The following is a 20,000-nucleotide window of genomic DNA, read 5'->3' as shown; positions in this document are numbered from 1 at the left end:
GTTTGAAGGGGGAAAAAAAACACTCGAATTTATGCCATTATTGTAGCTAATGGTTAACTACGGTTACCTTTTAAGTTATTAGGTAGAGTGCATGCATTTTAACATGGTGAAATGAGTAAACATATATGTAGCCTAATATTTTATGCTATTAACTTCAGTCGATTTGATCATTTCAAGATGATGTTCCGTCACAGAGCACCGATTATTGTCCAAATAGCTCATAATATAACATGCATACGTTTTATAGATCTCACAAATATGCATTGTCTTCCGCATAGATGGACTCATTGATGCTAGTAATGAAATATCTGTGATGTAATGTCTCAGCAGTTTTTCATTCGATTACACGAAAAGTTGTATTACTCAAAAAGACCAAATAATTACCATTATTCCAAAAAGCATAATTTTCGGTATTAGTAAGATTTAATTTCAAAAGTTCGATTACATATTTGACAAAGAAGCACAAACAGACATTGTATATCACTCTTCCGTTGATTTGAAATAAGAATAGGCTACCTTGTCAAGAATTAAGTCAAAGCAAAAAAGTGCTGTTTTTAGGCAAAGTTTTTAAAATAAATATATATTTCAGTCATAGACTTGAAAACAGTCTCAAATATTTTGAGTAAGCGACACCTATACTTTAACTATCCATTTAAAGCGTAACCTTTGGAATTCGTCTGTTTTATTATAGTTATTCATGACACGTTTTTTCAAATGCCTCTTTAAGCCAGAAGTTACACATTTTGAAAAAAAAAATATAGGCCTATATAATTTTACTGTCTAGCAAGACAAGGTATACGCGTAGTCATATTCAATTCGAAATATTTGCCTATAGTTAAAAAAGTAAACATATCATAATATACAAGAAATCTCTCATCATTAGCTTGTCTGTTGTACTTACCTGAAAGACATTCATAATCAACAACATCCAAGCCTTACTGGATGTGGATCTAAAATCTGCCTGACGTAGACAAAGTTTATCATACTGCAATGCAAGTGCTAAGAACAATGAAAACAGTTTATAGCAAGGTAGCCTAAGTATGGTGTCGCCTTAACTGTACAATCTAAACCTGTACGTCAATTAAACTTTGTCGACATATCATGGTTAGTTCGTAGCCCATCACAAATCTTCTATTTCAGAGTAATGAACCATTCTTGCTTAGATTTAACTGGTCTGAAAGTTATTTTTAAATAAGATAGAGCCATTGGGGTCCAACATAGAAGAGCTAAATGAAATGCACCTCTCTTTAAATTAAATACATAGATCAGTCTATAGGAGATGCTTCAACAAAATGACCCCTTGTGAATAGTATGTGCCAAAAAACAACGTGGGCTGGTTAGAAAATATTGTCTTTAGTGAATATTTTATTGAATGTATAAATGTGACTAATATTCAGTTTGGAGATTTTGGACTGCAACAAAAACTTTACTAATCCTTAACAAGTCATAAGACAAATGAAACAAGTTCAACCCGTGATACTTCTGTAATGTATTAAACAAATACATGTATGTTTAGTTTATAGGCTACAGTTACAAAGCGATGAGCTGCGGTGGTGAGAGGAGGCGGGGGACAACCGAGCAAGGTGTGAAAATGCAACCTACTCCACCATCGTTTAATAGCCTTTGGTTACATCGAGAAATCTTAATAAAACTGAACACTTTAAGTCAGTTTAAAACACTAGCGGGAGTGAAAGAAGCTGTAGGCCTACGCATACGTTATGTTCAAAATGTCTGTTGCCAAATCAAGCAGAGTTTGAGGTGAGTGGAAGGGATATGGTAGTGGGTAGTGCGCAAAGAATGCACTCTCTTCTTAGTGTGCACTTCGCTCGTTTTCGACTATCACGAGAAAAAAGTTATATTTATTTCTCATCATGAAAAGAGGAACTTCGTCCTTGGACAAGAAAGCTAAAGTAATAGCAATAGTTATTATTAGGCAACTAAAAGTCGTTCAAACAATGCATGCACAAATAATTAAAGGTATAGGCTATTTTTTTTACTCTTAAGCCTCAAATCCATACAGCATAAAATGCACACAACAGCCATTTCAGGTCATTTTCAGCGTCATTGTGAAAAAGCAGGTATCACAACATCAGCTACTCAAAAGTTTTGCAAGCTACAGTTTGATCCATGCAGATAACAATGCAAGCTACAAGGTATGAGAATTCAGTAGATTATTTTTTTCTTATTCCAATATCTTTAAAGTCCCTCAAAAGAGACTGGACTTTATATTGCACAAAAACACTTGAAGTTCATCAGCCCTCTCCATTTACAGACAGACACATCACACACTAGTGCTAATACAGAATATAACTGAAGTCACTGGGAACAATGATGAATGTGTATGCTACAGTGGCTATATGTAGTCCCAAAGAATAAGACTTTCGTATGGAATACACAAACATCATGATTTAGGCCTCACTGCCCAGTTAAAAGGCAAAGGCCTATTTTAAAACATTACAGATAGTGAAATGTTGACATCTAGACCGTAAATGATACCGTGATTCCTACTTTGCTCAGGCAATGGAGTACGCACTCTCACACACAGAGAGAGAGAGAGAGAGAGAGAGAGAGAGAGGGAGAGAGAGCACACACACACGGGCGCGCGCGCATACAAACCACTATTTTAAGATGCCATAGTCAACTTCACAACCATTTCACTAGTGCATTATTCTGTGTTCTTTTCTTCAATGCCAAGTCAGCGTTATCAACAATCTTAGATAGAAACAGGAGGTCAACATTCATTGTATTTTCAATTCTAAAATGTTCAAATACATAATTTAACATAATTTAAATTCTAATTTTGTATATCAACATTCTTGTAAATCCCGTGCAAAGAATATTTCAGTTGTCGGTAGGTTGCACGTTGAATTTGCTGTGCGAAGTGCGAAGTGGATAACAAAAGTAATACGAATTAATCAGGCTGTTCGTCCTCACATTCAGACTACATTCCTTCAGTTGAGCACCAGTACTTTCATTACAGAACTTGTAGCCTCTTCACTGGTGCGTCCTGGCATGCTTTTGAGATTTTATTTTTCAGAAGAAAACAAATGCGCACTTTTACTGCCAGCTTAATGAGCTCCTTAAAACACACGACATGTTACCTTCATTTTAGAACTTCATAAGAATATGCATGACTGAAATGTTCGTATTTAAAATAAAGACCAATACACATTAAGTGGCCTTTTGTCGAAGACAACTTCGCCTTTCCATCTACGCCCATCGGTGTAGTAATCCAAGCACTTATGCTCACCTCTGACAAGCTTACATACAGTGTATTTGTGATAGCATAAAATATCCTCACGACCTCTTGACTTATTTGACATTTTAGAATAGCATGTCATAGGAATAAATCAGGTTTGGATAAGGTTTAAAACTGTTAACATTTATGAAGATACTGTTTCAAACGAGTGCGCGCTCTGTAGATCTCTGCAACCAGACTCCGGGGAAAAACGTTTTTTTTTATATATATATATAAATATTATTAACATTTGTTTCAATATGTTGCTTTTAAGCAATAGACAGCCGTCGGTATTTAGTTTCTCTTAACATATTTGAAACATATTGCTTGCAAGATAACAGTGCGTTTCCACGCTCTACACTGAGCTCTCGTAGCTGTGCTCAGGCAAGTTGACCAGCATTGTAGCGACTCCGCACGGAGACGTGCTGCCTGTACGGTCTGAGAGGGTATTGTCGTTGCAAATGTGCGGCGTATGACACTGATGGATGCGCCAATGGTTAGACGGACAGATGCTTGGGCGGATCTAACGGCATGCAGTGCTGTAACAGCACACGACGCGAGATTGGGCAAAAACATCCCGATTCGGTGAAAGACTGGTCTTTTTCGTCCCCCCGCAAGCTTGGCGCACGGAGAGATTTTGATGCCATCGAGCGAGTCCCCTGTTCCTCACAGGGCTCGATACTGTTCCCTCTGCAGTTACATATTCTTGACTATTGACTTGATACGAGAGGCCTTGCAACATGGCAATGACACGGACTTGAACACAATCGGCAAGAAGAAACAGTTTTTTCTCAACTCACCATTCGCTTGTTTTCGAGACAATAACTCGCACTTTCCCACCGCTTCCTCTGCTTTTCCAAGGGAGAGAGGACAATCGCATTCTCATCCTACAGATGCTCTGAAAAAAAAAATCGGACAACTTACCCACTTTGACATTTTAAAAAGTATTCAGATCGACGTTACTCATTGTAACTTTTCTGCGTTAAACCAGATCATATTTATTTAGCCTAACACAGAAGTAACGGCTACTTCTGATGACCCCGAATATTAAATAATTGGAATATTTTGTTCACTTTCACCTTACCGTTTAAAAAACACTGTTCCTTTCCATTCTGTATTAACCGAAACAAGGAAAACGATTGATACGGAATTTGTGACTGACTTTTGAAACGAAGAAGGCATCTTGGAGCTAAGAAGTCGTGTGTGATTCGCTCTTGCTGTTTTTAAATACCTGCTATCAACCACACAAAGAAGGGGAAAAGTGCCATTAGCGGCCAAGAAAGTGTTTGGCAATAGCTACTGATCCATGCTCTCACAGCAGCTGAAGCACAGCAAGAGTCCATCCCCTCCTTCTGATGTACATTATTACAACAAGGGATACCCAATCAAGCACGTATCTCATCGATTCCCACCGCTCTCACTGGATTTTGAACGCGCTTGGACAAAATAACCGAGCGAGCCAGCCAGCGTGCGGACGACAAGTGTGGTTATTTCTCCATACGGCTACTGCTTTTCCATTATTTCCTATTAAAACCAAGACGGACATTTGAAAGGCGATAGGGACTTTGACTCTTGGATTTTCATACGATGGTATCAGCAACGCACTGAGGTTGTCCTGCTGTTTTTTTTTTCTTTTCAAATTGCGTGCGGTTTCTGAGATCGGATTCCTGATGGATAACGTACTCAATCAACCGATCGAGTAAGTATTCATTTAGAAATCATAACGTTTCCTTTGTAGACCATTTTTTCAAAAGTAAAGTGTTTTCTGTATGTCATATATCTAGGCTATCTCACAAATAGGGTTGCTACCTACATGCATCTCCCATAGCCTACATAGGAGTTTGTTTTTCTTTGATGCTTGAATTTATATTTCAAGTGTCAATCATTATACGATATTATGCGTATCTTGCTACTTTGTATCTTACAACAATATAGCCTAGCCTAGCCTAGGGCTTGCGACAGAGAGAAGCAAGATGTAGCCTGTGTGTGCCCACATGACAGGAGCTAGCTAACCATCCGACGTGTAAGGAGTTAATGTGACAGTGCTTGATGTTTGCCCCTGTTTGCAGACTTTGAGTGACGCGATCATTTCGTTTTCCTTTAAGCTTGCCTGTTGCAGCTTCCAACACGGAGTGAGAATCGCATTGAGGCTGAAGCATTTTTTCTCCCGCTGTACTGCTCGTCTGCTCACTGTGATATCCAAGTGGAGCGGGGAGTGAGAGAGAGAGAAAGAAAACGTGTCTTCTCTTCATCTTCAGAGCTTTTTTCTTCACTGTCTGATTTTTTGTTTGAAAAGTGCCGATCTATGTCAGCCTTCTGAAAGCGCCCCAGGTACCGTGTAGGGAAGCGCCGCTATCAAAGAAGAGCGGACCAGCTCGGAATCTCTGGGGCTAGAGACGAACTCCTCAGCATATCCCCCTCCTTTAAACAAGCATGCCGCGGAGGAAACAGCAAGCGCCCAGGCGCGCGTCAGGTACGGTCCTACAGCTTTTCTTGTTTTCACCTCTTGTTTTCTGTAATGACCGCTGTTCTGTTATGCTACCAAACATTTGTGGTGAACATAGATAACGTGTGTACATTCTGTGCTCTGGGAGGACAGTTATAATGTCCGTTCATTCGAACCGGAGTTATTATGTAGCTGAAAAGTTTTTTTCCCTTTCCTTTTTATTAATCTACGATTGATCGCGCTTTATTCTATTTACAGAGTATTGCGAATTATGCACATTTCTTAAATGGCACGCGGTTACGAGATTTAATTTTCAAAGTTTGGCGGGGACAAAGATCTTGATCCGTAGTGCATTGCTTTGTCAACATTCTATTGGAAGGGGAAATAGCCTACTTTAGTAACAGAGGGGTAGCCCGACTAGCCAGTCAACCGATGTTTCAAAGTCAACTTCTGCTTTGATAGTTCTCGCTTTGCCCTCTTTTACTCCCCTCTCCCCTTTTTCCTCGTAGGGCGCAGATATTGACTCCATGAATTAGAGATCTATAAAGAAGCGTAGGAAAAAAGGGCTTCGGTGTCAGCTGACTGTCATGGTTCCCTTTGATGCTCGCCTTCGCTGTTTTTGGGGCTTTGTGCTAAAACATTTGATCACAAAATGTCAACTTTCGAGTAGTTTTTCGAGGGTGAATTGCTGTTTCTGGGAAAGACTTAAAGATTATTTCGCAGCAGACTCGGGGGAGTAGGCTACGTGAACTGGAAGAGGCTTTAATGGACAATTGCCATCTTTGATTTGACGGCTGATTGATTGCCTGTCATCTGGCTTGTCTTTGATCTATTCATTCCCGATAAACATCAATAAATCACTCCCCATGGCAACGCCAGCCCCCGTGACGTCATGTCTGGTCTGACAACTACCCATTAAAACATCTTTAATTGCCTCTTTTGTACTTTTTCACTTTGCTTGAGCAAGGGCCGTATTTATGTTCCTCAAAACCTTTGAATGAAGAACACACACTACTGCTGACCTGAATGCAGCATCAACATTTTTCTAGTAGGTAGTATAGGCCTACGTTGATTGTAGTTTTTGAAACAATCAGGGATTTTTTACTTACAAATGTACAGATTGTTAATGAATAATAAACATAAGGACATTTCATTTAGTGTGTGTGTGTGTGTGTGTGTGTGTGTGTGTGTGTGTGTGTGTGTGTGTGTGCGCGCCCGCGCATGCTGTAGACTGCGCACACACATCCTAGTGGTGTTGTGTGTTTTTGTGTGTATGTTTATGAGTGTGTTTTTACCCATCACTGGAAATGTTTGGTCGCTAAAATACATGTTGTTAATAATACAGCTATAAAGCGGTATTAGAGTTACCAATAGCTTGATTTTACACAAGAAGGCCAATGCCACATTTTAGATAGATGTTTGCAGTTTTGTAAATCTAACATCTTTTTAAGCATCGTTTTTATCGTATTGATCGACTGTGTTCTGAGTTGGCCTGCTTATTACACATTGTACATGATCATACCCACAATTGTGTTTTTGTGTTTGCATTGAGGGAACAATGTTTGTTACATCTCAAGAGCATGCACTCTTAGCAAATCTCTGAGCACATACTGTGGACAATTAGATTCTATTTATGATGGTACTTTTTACTGTCTACAGCACTCATATTCACTGAAAGCACAGAGACACACACACACACACACACACACACACACACACACACACACACACACACATACACACACACAATGGTGCATGGACAGAGTTTAATCACCATAACACAAACATTCATTTACAAATAAATACACATAGTCATACACAGACACACAAACACGCATGAACACACACACACACACACACACACACACACACACACACACACACACACTCACACACACACACACACACACACACAGATAGTATGAAAAATGTAACTAATAGCCTAATCGGGAGACGAAAGAATGGTTTGCTCCATCAGGAGTAGCCGTCAAAGCGACTTTGTTTCATATTTGATTTAATTGTCTCGCCCTTGACAGCCACATTCATCAATGGCCCTAATGGTCAATCAGAAGTTGGCAGAGTGAGTGCTCTCATTTTGTTTCTCCCCCATACGTTGGGGCCCGTGCTTTACTTTATCAAAATGCTTTTGCCTAATGGACACGCAGGGGAGAGAGGGGGAGGAGAAGAGCGAGGGATGACTGAAAGGCTTCTTATTTCAGAGGAGTGAGAAAAAAATAAGGCATTTACTCTTTTAATGAGCGGATGAAACCAATACAAGGGTAGTCAGAGAGGGCTTTTTTGTTTTTTGAAGATGAGGCAACTTCCTGTGATTTTCTGGTGTGTTCCCCCTTCCCTCCCTTGCCCCTCCTTTTTCTCCCTCCTTTTCTCTCTCTCTCTCTCTCTCTTTCTCTCTCTCTCCATCTCTCCCTCTCTCCTTCCCAGCAGCCCTCACAGCTGCAAGTTATAAGGTTGACGACTGCTCCATGGCACACAAAGAGTGATGACAAATTGATTGCGCCGTAGTGATGGAAAGAGCAAAGGAAAGATGGCAGATGATGGGCCTTGATTAGGAACTTTGGGAAATGCAGTCCCCTGCAACCTTGAGCATTGCATGAGAAAAAGCCTCCCTCACTCTCTATCTTTCCTTCACTCTTTCTCTCTCTATCACTCCCTTTTCCACCCCTCCACCCCCAAGTCTGGAAGGCCTGCTCAGCCGAGGAAAAAGAAAAGTTGTTTTGCCAGCTTCATTAGTGTTCCCCTAATTAGCTGTAAAGCTGATGGATTCCTGACAGGCCTAATGATTGGAGATGACAAGCTCCGCACACTGTCATCCAGCCCAATTAGGTTTGCAGCTAGTTTGATGTAATCAAGTTGATATTACACAGTCCTCCATGCCTTTAGTCCGTGCACTAACTCAATTTGCTGCTGCAGGTGACAAATGGGCCGGGGTACCTGGGTAATCATGTTGGCTAGAACTGGGTACTTTTAATGGTCAGGAGGCGAATAACAACAACAGCGAAAATACACAGACATACATATACACACACACCCAAACACACGTAAGACTATGTGTCTACGAGCAAAAACACACTGACAGATTTGGTTGGTTTTCGTGAAAGTTCTTGGTACCACGCACACGCAGTCATATTATTTCCTGCTCACACCAACACTCACCCGCCCACAAACACATTAATACAGACTTGCCAGGTGGATGTTCCTGCCCCTTAACAACCCCCCTCCCACTCACAGACATACACACACCCAGACAACACTGTCCTCATTCAGCAGAGGACAATGCAGTGAACACTGTTTTTGTCCAATGGCTTCAAAAACCATGCCAGACCAAACATATCAATTGTTTTGGGGAGGAAGAAAGAACATCAAACACAGACCTTTTTTCCACCATAACTGACTGTAGTTAGCTAAGTCTCTGTGGTTGACTGCCGAGCAAAAGGCTTTTATGTTGCTCCGGTGGTTTTATCAGTGCTAAGGCATCGCTACCTGTGCAGACCTGTTGATAAAACCATCTTGTTGTCGTTCAGATGAATTTCCTCATCACATCTCAGCAGTTAGGTGCAGTTAAATGACACAGGCTTGACAACTTAAGATGTATTTTGTTGATGATGGTCATTATGCGCTTTCAAAGCTTATTCAAAGTGACATCATTAGATGGCATGGGGATTTTGAAAATAAATGCATACCTGTGCTTACGTTGGCTAAATATGATTTATATAAATATTAGGATTGTGACAAGCACACGCATTTGGTAGGCAAGATGAATTGTGGTGTTGGAAACCAGCTGATTTCTGTGATTTCTGTTCATGTTTGATTGATTGTGGATGCTGTGAATTATTAATCATATGTTGTGGTGTTAGTGTCTGTGTGTTTATGACTTTGTGTGTGTATATGTATTTGAGTGTTGGCAATGGCATAGTGACCTAAGATACATATCATCGTTTGGATGCAAATGATCTGACAGTGCCGATACAATGCAAATACAAACCAGTAGCACTTTTCACATATAAATGACGTTAAAATAGGTGTAGTTTTACTTGGTATCAAATTACATTTTTAAATGTCTTGCACACATACAGTATCACTATATTTGATTTGGAAAAAAATATATTCTCATATTTCCCTTCCTGTAGAAAAAGTTGATAGAGAGCACTAAGGCCAGAATATCTACCAGTATTGAGCCACAGATCAACACCGCTGTTTGTATATTTTGTGTTTCCTTGTTCCAGTTAAGTATTGAAATGAAGGTGGCATCATGTTAAATACAAATATATACATATATGTGTCTTTATGCATAAAGATTATATAATCTTCATATGCCGACTGTGGGATTTGATATGGAAAATGAAAGAATTAAAAAGTAGACCAACTGGACCACTTCAGAATGCTCATTACTTGTTACTCACCTCAGATCCTGAAGTTTGATAGTGCCGGCTTGAGGTAGGCTTTCACCAAGAACCTGAAGATTTGGATTGATTTGGTATTATTTGCTAAGGTTTTCAACAGCAGGATTGATGTTGTCTGCAGATGGAAATGACGTAATGGAAAAGAGAAACAAATGGTGCTGTCGGCTGCTTTAAAAATGACTGCCCAGTCAAATGGAGCTGTAAGTACAACTGCTTAGGGTCTGAGTGCGCGACGTCAACATTACGACTTATGAAAGGACAATATAATTTGAGCAGAGTGACTCAGTTGAAAGGTTTGATGTTAGCATGCCCTCTCCCTCCCTCCCCTTCTCTCTCTCTCTCTCTCTCTCTCTCTCTCTCTCTCTCTCTCTCTCTCTCTCTCTCTCTCTCTCTCTCACACACTCTCCCTTTCTCGGTGTGGCGCCCCCTCCTTTAGGTGGCTACTCGGAGGCCTTGCTCTGTGGATTATGGGCCCTGTGTTAGCCTTGCTCTCACATTGCTCCCCAAAGCCGTGCTCTCCCAGGCAGCCAACTGACACTATGATTAGTTATGGCCGTCCTCTGCCTTTTTCACCGCTAGAAGTGAGCAACAATGAAGGGGGCTAAGAGTGGAGGAAGGCTGAGAAAGAGTGAGAGAGAGAGAGGGGAAGAGAGGAAGGGGTAGGGGGAAAAGCTGAATAACCTTGCAGCAAGTGTGAGATAGATGGATTGAGAGGGAGGGAGGGAGGGAGACAAAAGGGAGGGAAAGTTCCTCTTCCCGTGGATCTACGGCGGGGCTGATGGTTGATAAACAGAATTTTTTTCTGGAATCTTCCGTCATGGCTCCCATTAGCTTGACAGCTGTCAATTAGAGCTCCCTTGGTCTCGCGGGCTGCAGTTTATTGCAGGCGGTTGATGCTGTCATTTCGCTCACAGTTTCGCCTTGAGCGTTATCACGAGCGCTGAAACAGTCAATAGCTGATGCATCAGCAGTTATTTCTTAAATTGGCTCACAAGGCTGCATCCTTCCCTCATTTTTTTCCTACCCCCCTTTCTCTCCCTCTCTCTTTCTCTGTCTCTCTTCCCCTCCACCCTCTCTTCTCCAAAGATTGTTTTGTGAATAGATGGCGATGAATTGCGACTGCAGCAGGGTTAGTGAGAGTGCAGCCGCGAGGGCGACGCGATGCAGTACACGCACACACACACACACATACTACACAAAACATAAACATGTACATGTACTGAGAGGCACGCATTCATATACACTTTGCTTTATAGACCTTAGAAAATAAATTAGATACGCATCAAACAGCTACTGTGTCTGTCTACCTTGAAATCACTCCGTAATAATTGTACAACAATCATCTGTGCTTGCTAGTGTATATTGAGGAATGTTGAGTTCAAGCATGCAGATTTTATAAATTACTCATTTGGCTAGTTGGCTATTTATGGAATGGAGCCTATGTTCTGTTTTACTGATTAAATACATTACTAGCTTTATATGTTCACGCTTTGAGAGCCAATATAATTGATTTTGAAATGAGACAATATAGCACTCAAGGTGTGTTTCCTATTGAAGTCCTAGAAGGACACAGCAGGAATTATATTTCTGAAATACTGTTACATTATCTGGCAACAGTTTTGTTACCTTGCTATACTTTTGCATTTGCCGCCAGGTTTAGCGTTGCGTCACAATGGTATATTGTTTCTCTGCAATAATATTTTGTCCCCTCCAGACTTTTGCAAGAAAATGTGAATGTACTCTGAGATAACGCGCAACCAAATCAGACAAAATAAACTAGATCAAAAATCTACACCAACAGCAGTATTTTAATCTGAACCAACCTCACTGATGTTATCTACATGATGTTAAAAGTGTAGAGTAACTTCATTTTGTCCACATCTTCATAAATGCAACCGAAAAAATCTAATGCTTGTGGTTGCTTAGATAGACATATTCATCCCTAGTCAAGTTGCTATGGAATGAAATGTTTTAAAAATAGATATGCCTTTGGGCATCTATTTTTTGTGAATCCATTTTAACATAAACATGTGATTTTCCTCTATCTGAGGACAGTGACGTTTGGAGGGATGTGGTGGGCTTACAAGGGACTTGTAGATGTGCAAAATAAGATGTGCCATATTATAAGCTACTCAATATTCTCTTATATAGTATACCACGGTATATTTTATTGTGAGGATTAATAAGTTAACCGCTTTTTAGATTGATGATACCAGTGATAGCAATATTAATGTAAGCATACTATGAATTTCGACTGGTATTCAAAAACATTTTCACACATGACTGAAACAGACTTTCATACTCTGTCGTTTAAAGTATTCACCTCCTCTAATCCTCTCCACCTCTATTCCCACCTCTCTCTGCATGGGAGGACTCCTATTTAATTAATTAATGATTATCAGTTTCTTTGTCGCCCCATGATTAGAGAATCATGTCGTCTATTAAACACTATTATTAAAACGTGCGATGAACTTTCTCATTATTCCGTGGTGATTAGTGATTGGGCAGGACACCCCACTGGTAAGGCTGATTCGCTGGCGGCCCAAGCCTGACACACTCTGGGAAACGGCTCCTCATTTGGGACAGCGCTTCGGAGGAAACAGGAAATTGAGAGGGTTTCTGGGATCTCTGTGCTTCCCGTGCCAAGCTAGCCACTTATTTTCGTGCTCATACAGTACTGCCACATTCCAAAAAGCCCCCCCCCCCCCCCCCCCCCCCCCCGCACACACATTCACACACAAACTAGGCTGGCTGTGATTTCACTATGCTAGCGAATCGCCTTTTCAAAAAGCCTCACAAGCTGATTTTGTCCCAACATATCTCTATCACTCTCTCTCTCTCTCTCTCTCTCTCTCCACACACACATCCCTCCACTCCTGCCTCCATCTGAAGTGATAGCATGGCTCTTTGTGTGAAGTGTGTGTCAGGGCAGTGTGCAGGTTTTGCAGACTCTGGCAGTGAAGTTGCACGGGGGGATTAAATCTCCCAGAAGCCCCGCATGCACTGTGAAATATGGCCTTGTGGAAGTAATCCCTGTCTGTGTTGTTGTCATGTAGAGGAGAGAGGAAAGGCCAAGACTGGGCTGAGAGGGGTGGTGGGGGGGGGGGGGGTGGCGAGACAGTGAGTTTGGAGGGGTGCGGGAAGGGTGGGGAGGGGGAGAGAGAGGGTGGGGGCGGGCCGTTGTTGAGCACGGCAGGGGTAGAGGGGTAGGGTTCTGACTGTCGTTTGGGACAGCCTCCAGGTCTGGGTTTCTTCTTTCTGTACATGTACATATGTGTGTGTGTGTGTGTGTGTGTGTGTGTGTGTGTGTGTCTGTGCATGTCTGCACCCGAGTGGCAGGAGGCCCATTCTTTCCCCCGTTGCAAATCCCCCTCCTCCTTTTACGGGTGAAACTGACAGCCATCCTTCATGCCTGTGTTTGTGTGTGTATGTGTGTGTGTGTGAGAGAGAGAGAGAGAGAGAGAGAGAGAGAGAGAGGGGAGAGGGAGAGACGCGGGCGCATTTTGATGGCTGATGGCTGATGGCGCTGGTGCCTGTGATGAAAGGCAGGGCAGGGGGAGAGGCAGGCAGAGAGAGGCCCTCGTAATCAGGGCCAGCCAGGGCCCTGACATCCCTCTCAGGCCTGACAGGCCCCTTCCTCTTCTCTCCGCACCGCACCGCTCCACTCCGCGCCACAACACGCCGCGGCGCACCGCCGGCAGACGGCCTCAAACGCCCGCGCTCCCTTCGCCTCCCCTCAGCTCCTGATCAGTCTCAGATGCGAGGCATTATCCCTCCTCCACCTCCACACCACCTCCTCCTCCTCCACCTCCTCCAGCACCGACGCCACGCCTCCTCCTCATCTCCTGCTCTCCGCACTGGTGTCTTTTTTTTCTTCTCTTTAATGAGGCAGAGGAAAAAGAGGGGGACCAGGAAAGAGTAAGGGTAGGGGTGTGTGTGTGTGTGTGGTGGTGGTGAGGGGGTGACGCTGTGGTCTTAGGTGGGGGTCCTTGTCTTTCATTTGTGTTTGTGTTCTGCATGGTGTGTGTGTGTGTGTGTGTGTGTGTGTGTGTGTGTGTGTGTGTGTGTGTGTGTGTGTGTGTGTGTGGTGAGTCTGTACCTCTTTGCATACCTCTTTGTATTAGTGTGTGTCCTTTTTTATCTGGGGTGGTGCTGTGCGGTGTGTGAGCATTTTCCCCTTCCTTGGCAAATACAGGCAGGTGCAAGCAGTGAGAGAGAGAGAGAGAAAGGGAGGGAGAGAGGAAGAGAGAGAGAGAGAGAGAGAGAGAGTGAGTGAGTGAGTGTGAGAGTGAGTGAGTGAGGGAGAGTGCAGCAGAGAGGAAGTCTGTTTTATTTTATACTGCGGGCCTGTTGCTAATTAATGTTTCTTGGTAGGATTCTGTCGGAGTTGAGTAATGTTTTTGATCTTTATGCCTGATAACTGCATACCTAATGAGATTTCAAAGCTTCTCGAGATGTGTGTGTGCTGCTCCCTGCAATTATTGACAGATGCCTTTTCTTCGCCATTGGGTTCTGCACCATAAATCCTTCCCCTGTAATGAGCTTGAGAAGTGCCACCCTGCCAGTGAGCTAATGAAACCGCGTGCGAGAGGTGGGGGCCACCGGGGGATCACGCTTCCCTGACACATTTTTTTCTTTAAATGCACTCTGCAGATGTCAGGGCCCCCACCCCACCCCACCCGCCAGCACGTTCAAAAAGAAACGAGAGGAGAAGAGAGGCGAGGAGAGGAGAGGAGAGCAGTGAGCGAGTGAACGGGAGCGAGGGAGATGGAGGAGGATATAGAGGTGAAAGACAAAAAATGGAGGGAATGATAACAATAAGAAGAGGAAGGAAAATTAGGAATTTGCTGTGTGTGTGTGTGTGTTGTGTGTTTGTGTGTGACTGTAAGAGAAAGAGAGAAACAGAGACGGAAAAGAAAGAGAGGGAGGGAGCAAGAGAGGAGAGAGAGACAGTTTTGGCCTGCAAGGCGATCATGTTTCGGTCCCATGTTAAGGCCATTTGTCTGAGTTACGTAGTTTTTATTTGAAATAGTAGTAGCGTTGTTGCCGAAGTTGACTTTGATTGATAGAACTGCCCTCTAAGCTACTCCGAGCCAGCTTTTTTTAGTTTGCTATTCTCTCTCTCAGTCTCTCTCTTCTCTCTCCCTCTCCCTCTCTCTCATTCTCTCTCTCTCTTGCTCTTTTTTCATTTTAGCCTCACCAATTCTAGTCTCTTTCTCTCAATGAAATCTGAGCAGGCAAAGAGACAGAGACAGTGGGAGACAGGAAGATAGAGGAAGAGTTTAAAAAAAAAAAGCCTCAACAAGCTGAAATGGTTAAAAGTGTAGTGAAGGCACGTTCAGTCACACACACACACACACACACACACACTCTCATGCCGCTTTACTGCTGGGATTCCGTTTTGGTGTCCTGAAAATGGACAGTCAGTTGTGTGGGAGAAAAGCAAAGAGAGAGAGAGAGAGAGAGAGAGAGAGAGAGGGAGGGAGAGAGAGAGAGAAAGAAAGAGAGAGGAGAAGAGAGGCGCTCCATGCCAAACAGTCGATTTCCTCCTCTCCTCGGCACGGTCATACATCATGGACCCACCCTTCTCTCTTGACAGAATGACGCGTGTCATTTATCAAACGGGCCCTTGCCAGAGAGCCCTGCGTGAGGGGCCGTCTTCCTCCCCTCCGAGAGGAGAGGAGCCACTGCGGCCGCCATGCCGCGTCTCGGAGGGGGCCGGTGGGGTGGGCCGGGGGGTCGTGTGTGTGTGTGGGGGGGGGGGGGGGGGGGGGGGATGGGTCCGGGGAAGGGCGTGTGGGTGGGGAGAAGGGGCGGTGGGGGGGGGGGGGGGCTCCAGTAGTTCCAGTAATAATGTTGCTCAGGCTCTCACATTCCCCTAACCCCTATGTGCGAGATGGGAAAGAATGCCTCTAGACTGTGGGGTGTGTGAAAGTGTGTAAGAGTGCTTGTGTGTGTGTGTGTGTGTGTGCGCGTGTGTGTGTGTTTTTTTACGTGGGTGGAGAGTGAGCGAGACAAGTTTATGAGGTGTGTGTTGGAGGCTGAAGCGGCCTCAGTGTGCAGTATGTGCTTTAGCACATCTGCCTCGTGAAGCAGAGTCCCAGAAGTGGGTTCAGTCGGATCCTGTGTGGGTTTGTGTGTATGTGTGCCTTTGTTTTAATTGTGTTTTTATTTGAGAGATGTCTTTGTGTTCCCTCTCTCCTCTCCCATCTCATTTTCTCTGTGTGTGTGTGTGTGTGTGTGTGTGTGTGTGTGTGTGTGTGTGTGTGTGTGTGTGTGTGTGTGTGTGTGTGTGCGGTACCCCTGTGAACATATCGTTGGGACCCTCAGGCTGACAGGTATCACTCAAGAGCCCATTCCACCCTCCTTCACTCCTCCCTCTCTCTCTCTCCCTCCCTCCCTCCCTCCCTCTCTCTCAATCTCATGCTCTCTGTCGCTCTTTTTCAGCCTCTCGAGGGGGTTGCGGGAGTGAATCGGAGCTCTCTCCCTTTCCCATGATTCAAAGGAGCATTACCGAAGATGGATGCTCCTTAAAAAAAGAGATTGATGATGGATACGAGGCTGGCCGTGTCATTCATCATTTTGAATATTATTTAGACTGGCCGTGTAAAGCTGTAACCTGAGCTTTGCTAGGAGAGAGGACTAGAGTGCTGGGCCCTGGACGTGAGGCATCCATGATGGATGGGTCAGCTCGCTCCTTGTTTGTTACCAGATACCAGAGGAGCCGCACTCGTTCACTCACTCAGTCAGTCGCTCAGTCACTCCTAATGCCTGGCTTTTGCCTGAAAGGGTAAAAATAAAACCGAAAGGGTTGAGAGGGGAGGGAGGGACAAAAAAACAAATGTTGATGTGTTTGTTTGTCATCACGGTAGGCTAGTAACCCCGGCAACCCCACCCTCTTCCCTTTTTCTGCCCTCCACCACCTCCTCCTCCTCTCTCCTTTCTTATGGAAAGGAGTTGACATGTTTCTGCATGAAGTTTTTTTTTTTTGACAGCCCCTCAGGACGAGGTGACCATCGTCGTCATGGCTGCGAAAGGAGCTGGAACAGCTGGCCTTCATTAGCAGGAAATGAAGCCGACCTTTAAAAAAAAAACAGAGGAAAAAAATACTTTTTGACTTTCACGCTGACATGAGCACTACAGTGGGGGAGTATTTCTTACTGCCTGCACTCTGGTTGGAGTAACTTTTTGTTACATTGTGCTGTGGTCAACTACAGCAGGCTGATTGTGGCCTCCAGCATGCTATGTGACCTAGCACCAGTACTGTTCTGTTACAGTATAATCTATTCAGCTTTTGCACCCAAGTGAACAAATACTACTGTAGTCTGACCACGGAGGTAGATTGTCGTTCAGCCGTTCAAATAATCAAAGACCGATACACAAGTCTGGACATTTAAGTATTTTGCTGGACAAACTCTAGTGCCTTTTTCGCCAGCTAGTTGAGGGACTTCCAGTCCCGGTGCTTTTGAGGAGGGGTAGAGGCAGGTCAAACTGTGGAGAGAGAGGCAGGCTACCTCTGACCTGCGCCGCTGTGCCACAGGGACGCGGCGGCTTACAGCGAGGGGAGGAGAGGAGAGACAGAAAGAAAGAGGGACGCAGAAGAGAGAGAAAGGTTGTTTTGTTTTTGTGATCTTTTTTTTCCTTTCTCTTCTCTCAGTCGTCCCTCCTCTCCCTCCTGTGCTCTCTCCCTCCCTCCCTTTCTTTCTCTCCCTCTCTTTTTTCCAGTTTTATAGCAGGAGACATGATTTATTGTGGCCATCCATCTTTGGGTCTCATCCATCACCTCCTGGTTGCTAGGCAATCATGGCAGCAGCTGTTTGCTTTGAATCAGACAGAGGCGCTGTCAATCAGCGCGGGCAGGTGAAAAGCATTAGAAACACGCTATTGTCAGACGGAATAATTAATCAAAGGAAGGAAAGATAATTAAAAAGATATGACCCTTGCTAGCACTTGCTCTGGGTTGCTGGAGAGAGAGAGAAAAAAAAAAGGCTAGAGAGAAAATGAAGGGAGTATAAGAGGAAGAAGGAGCTAACATGTCCTCTCTCTTCCTCTCTCTCTCTCTCTATCTCCCTCTCTTCTCTCGACACTCTGAAGGAGTGGTGAGCGGGAGCACAGATAAAGGCTGTTCTTGTCGTCAGTGGCCCAGGTTCTAATTAATTAAAAAGAGATCGGGGAGGGGTGGGGGGAGAAAGTGGAGAGCAATAATAAAAGGCTGGCAGAGGAGATGAGAGGGTGAAGGAGAGAAGGAGGGAGAGAGAAGGGAAGAGAGAGAGAGACACACACCGCATGAAAGGACAAAGTGGCTCTTTTTGATACCAGGAAATACGACAAATGCACACTTTTAAGTGTGCCTTTCCGTTCCCTTGTCACAAAATCTACTCAGTGTGTGTTCAGATTTGAGTATTTATGAAGACCTGCTGTCTTCACACGTGTTCTTCACAAACCAAGTCACTGTATAATTTCTCTTTTCTTTTAAATTGTAATTGTGGACATTTACCCTTAGGAATATATATTTCTATTCTAGTATAAATAGCCCACTGGACCTTTCTGGAAAATGGCTGCTTTTCTCCCTTTCCTGTGATGAAAGGACTGCTGTTGTGATATTGTTTCCTGCTGGTCAGTATTGTTGTGTGGATTGTAAAGGGTAATTTAGTGTGTGCACTGATTTTAATTGACTATAAGGATGTTTGTTTTACTCCACAATGCAGTCAAGGTGCAGCTAGCATATGTTCATCTGTTTGTGCAAACAGTGTGTGTGTGTTAAACCCAGAGGCCCAACCTAGACTGTAGTCTCTCCCCTTTCTAGTCCCACAGGATAGGTGATTTCAGGTCAGGTTGCCCATAGCAGCCCCATCTCTCTCTCTCTCTCTCTCTCTCTCTCTCTCTCTCTCTCTCTCTCTCTCTCTCTCTCTCTCTCTCTATCTCTCTCTCTCTCTCTCTCTCTCTCTCTCTCTCTCTGTTTGTTCTCAGCTCCCTCTTTTATCCTGCCATTAACACAGATAAGCTTTGGTACATGGCGCTTATATTTCTAGCCTAAATGTTCTCATAAATGTTGCATGTTTACCGCTGCGTTTTTCAATATTCACACACTGCCTCTGCTGCCTTGTGCTGGTCTGGTCCCCTGTATTATGACTCTGGGTCTGGTCAGCTCTGCTGCTGAGATCCTGAATGAGTGATGCACGCACACACACAAACGCGCACAAACACACACACACACGTCAAAGCGCAACACACACACTCACATCAGAATTCAGTGGCTCCTAGGTAAGTGCAGCAGCTGCAAAGCTTGTGCTCACAGCTGCAGAGATAGACACCAGTCATAACATTATAACGAGGGTTTTGGAGACACTATGCTAGCGCCCGAGTATGCATCGTGTCTAGAATCGAAAAAAAATAAATAATAAAACAAAAACTTTTTGCTCTCTGTGAACCTACACTAACTCTATCCTCCTGCCTCGTTTCTTCCTCTCTCACTCTGCATCAGGAATGTAGGATATGGACTAGCATGTAGCATTAGCCATCTGATTAGCCAGTGTGACATTAGCCAGTCCTGATTCCAGCGCTTTCCGTGAGGAGGCTGTACACGTAAAGCAGAGGCTCAGCAGCAGGAGCATGGCCTGGCTTAGCCTAGCTTGGCCTGCCACGGCCTGGCCCTCCACCAGGGCTCCATTACACACACACACAACACACACACACACACACACACACACACACACACACACACACACACACACAGGCCCGTCCAGACGGGAGGAGCTTCTTCAAACAGGCCACAAACACACCGGAGACAATGGACGTGTTTGTGGGCCCTTGCTGAAAGGCCGGCGGTGGCAGTAGCAGACGCCCCAGCGTCGTTACGGCTTTTACAAGGAGCAGCTAATGTGATCTTCCTCCT

General features: G+C 44.0%; 1 protein-coding gene and 1 long non-coding RNA gene across 5 annotated transcripts in view; one reads left to right on the top strand and one right to left on the bottom strand.

Annotated features, from left to right (window-relative positions):
- Positions 1 to 4,420, bottom strand: part of LOC121681857 — a 24,575-nt gene extending 20,155 nt beyond the window's left edge. For all 4 annotated transcript variants that reach the window (XR_006022319.1, XR_006022320.1, XR_006022321.1 and 1 more), the window contains exons 1-2: positions 4,323 to 4,420; positions 4,039 to 4,136 (exon numbers count right to left, since the gene is read on the bottom strand). This is a non-coding gene — a long non-coding RNA (uncharacterized LOC121681857). The remainder of the gene's footprint in view (positions 1 to 4,038; positions 4,137 to 4,322) is intronic.
- tshz3b (teashirt zinc finger homeobox 3b) overlaps positions 3,700 to 20,000 on the top strand; it is a 40,825-nt gene continuing 24,524 nt past the window's right edge. Inside the window, exons 1-2 of the mRNA XM_042061801.1 lie at positions 3,700 to 4,937; positions 5,344 to 5,711. Coding sequence (XP_041917735.1) covers positions 5,672 to 5,711 — 40 coding nt within the window. The 5' untranslated portion in view covers positions 3,700 to 4,937; positions 5,344 to 5,671. The remainder of the gene's footprint in view (positions 4,938 to 5,343; positions 5,712 to 20,000) is intronic.

This window comes from Alosa sapidissima, chromosome 14 (genome assembly GCF_018492685.1).
Source record: "Alosa sapidissima isolate fAloSap1 chromosome 14, fAloSap1.pri, whole genome shotgun sequence".
NCBI lineage: Eukaryota > Metazoa > Chordata > Actinopteri > Clupeiformes > Clupeidae > Alosa > Alosa sapidissima.
Note: the sequence above shows the minus strand (reverse complement) of the source record. Positions and strands in the feature narration are given on the sequence as shown.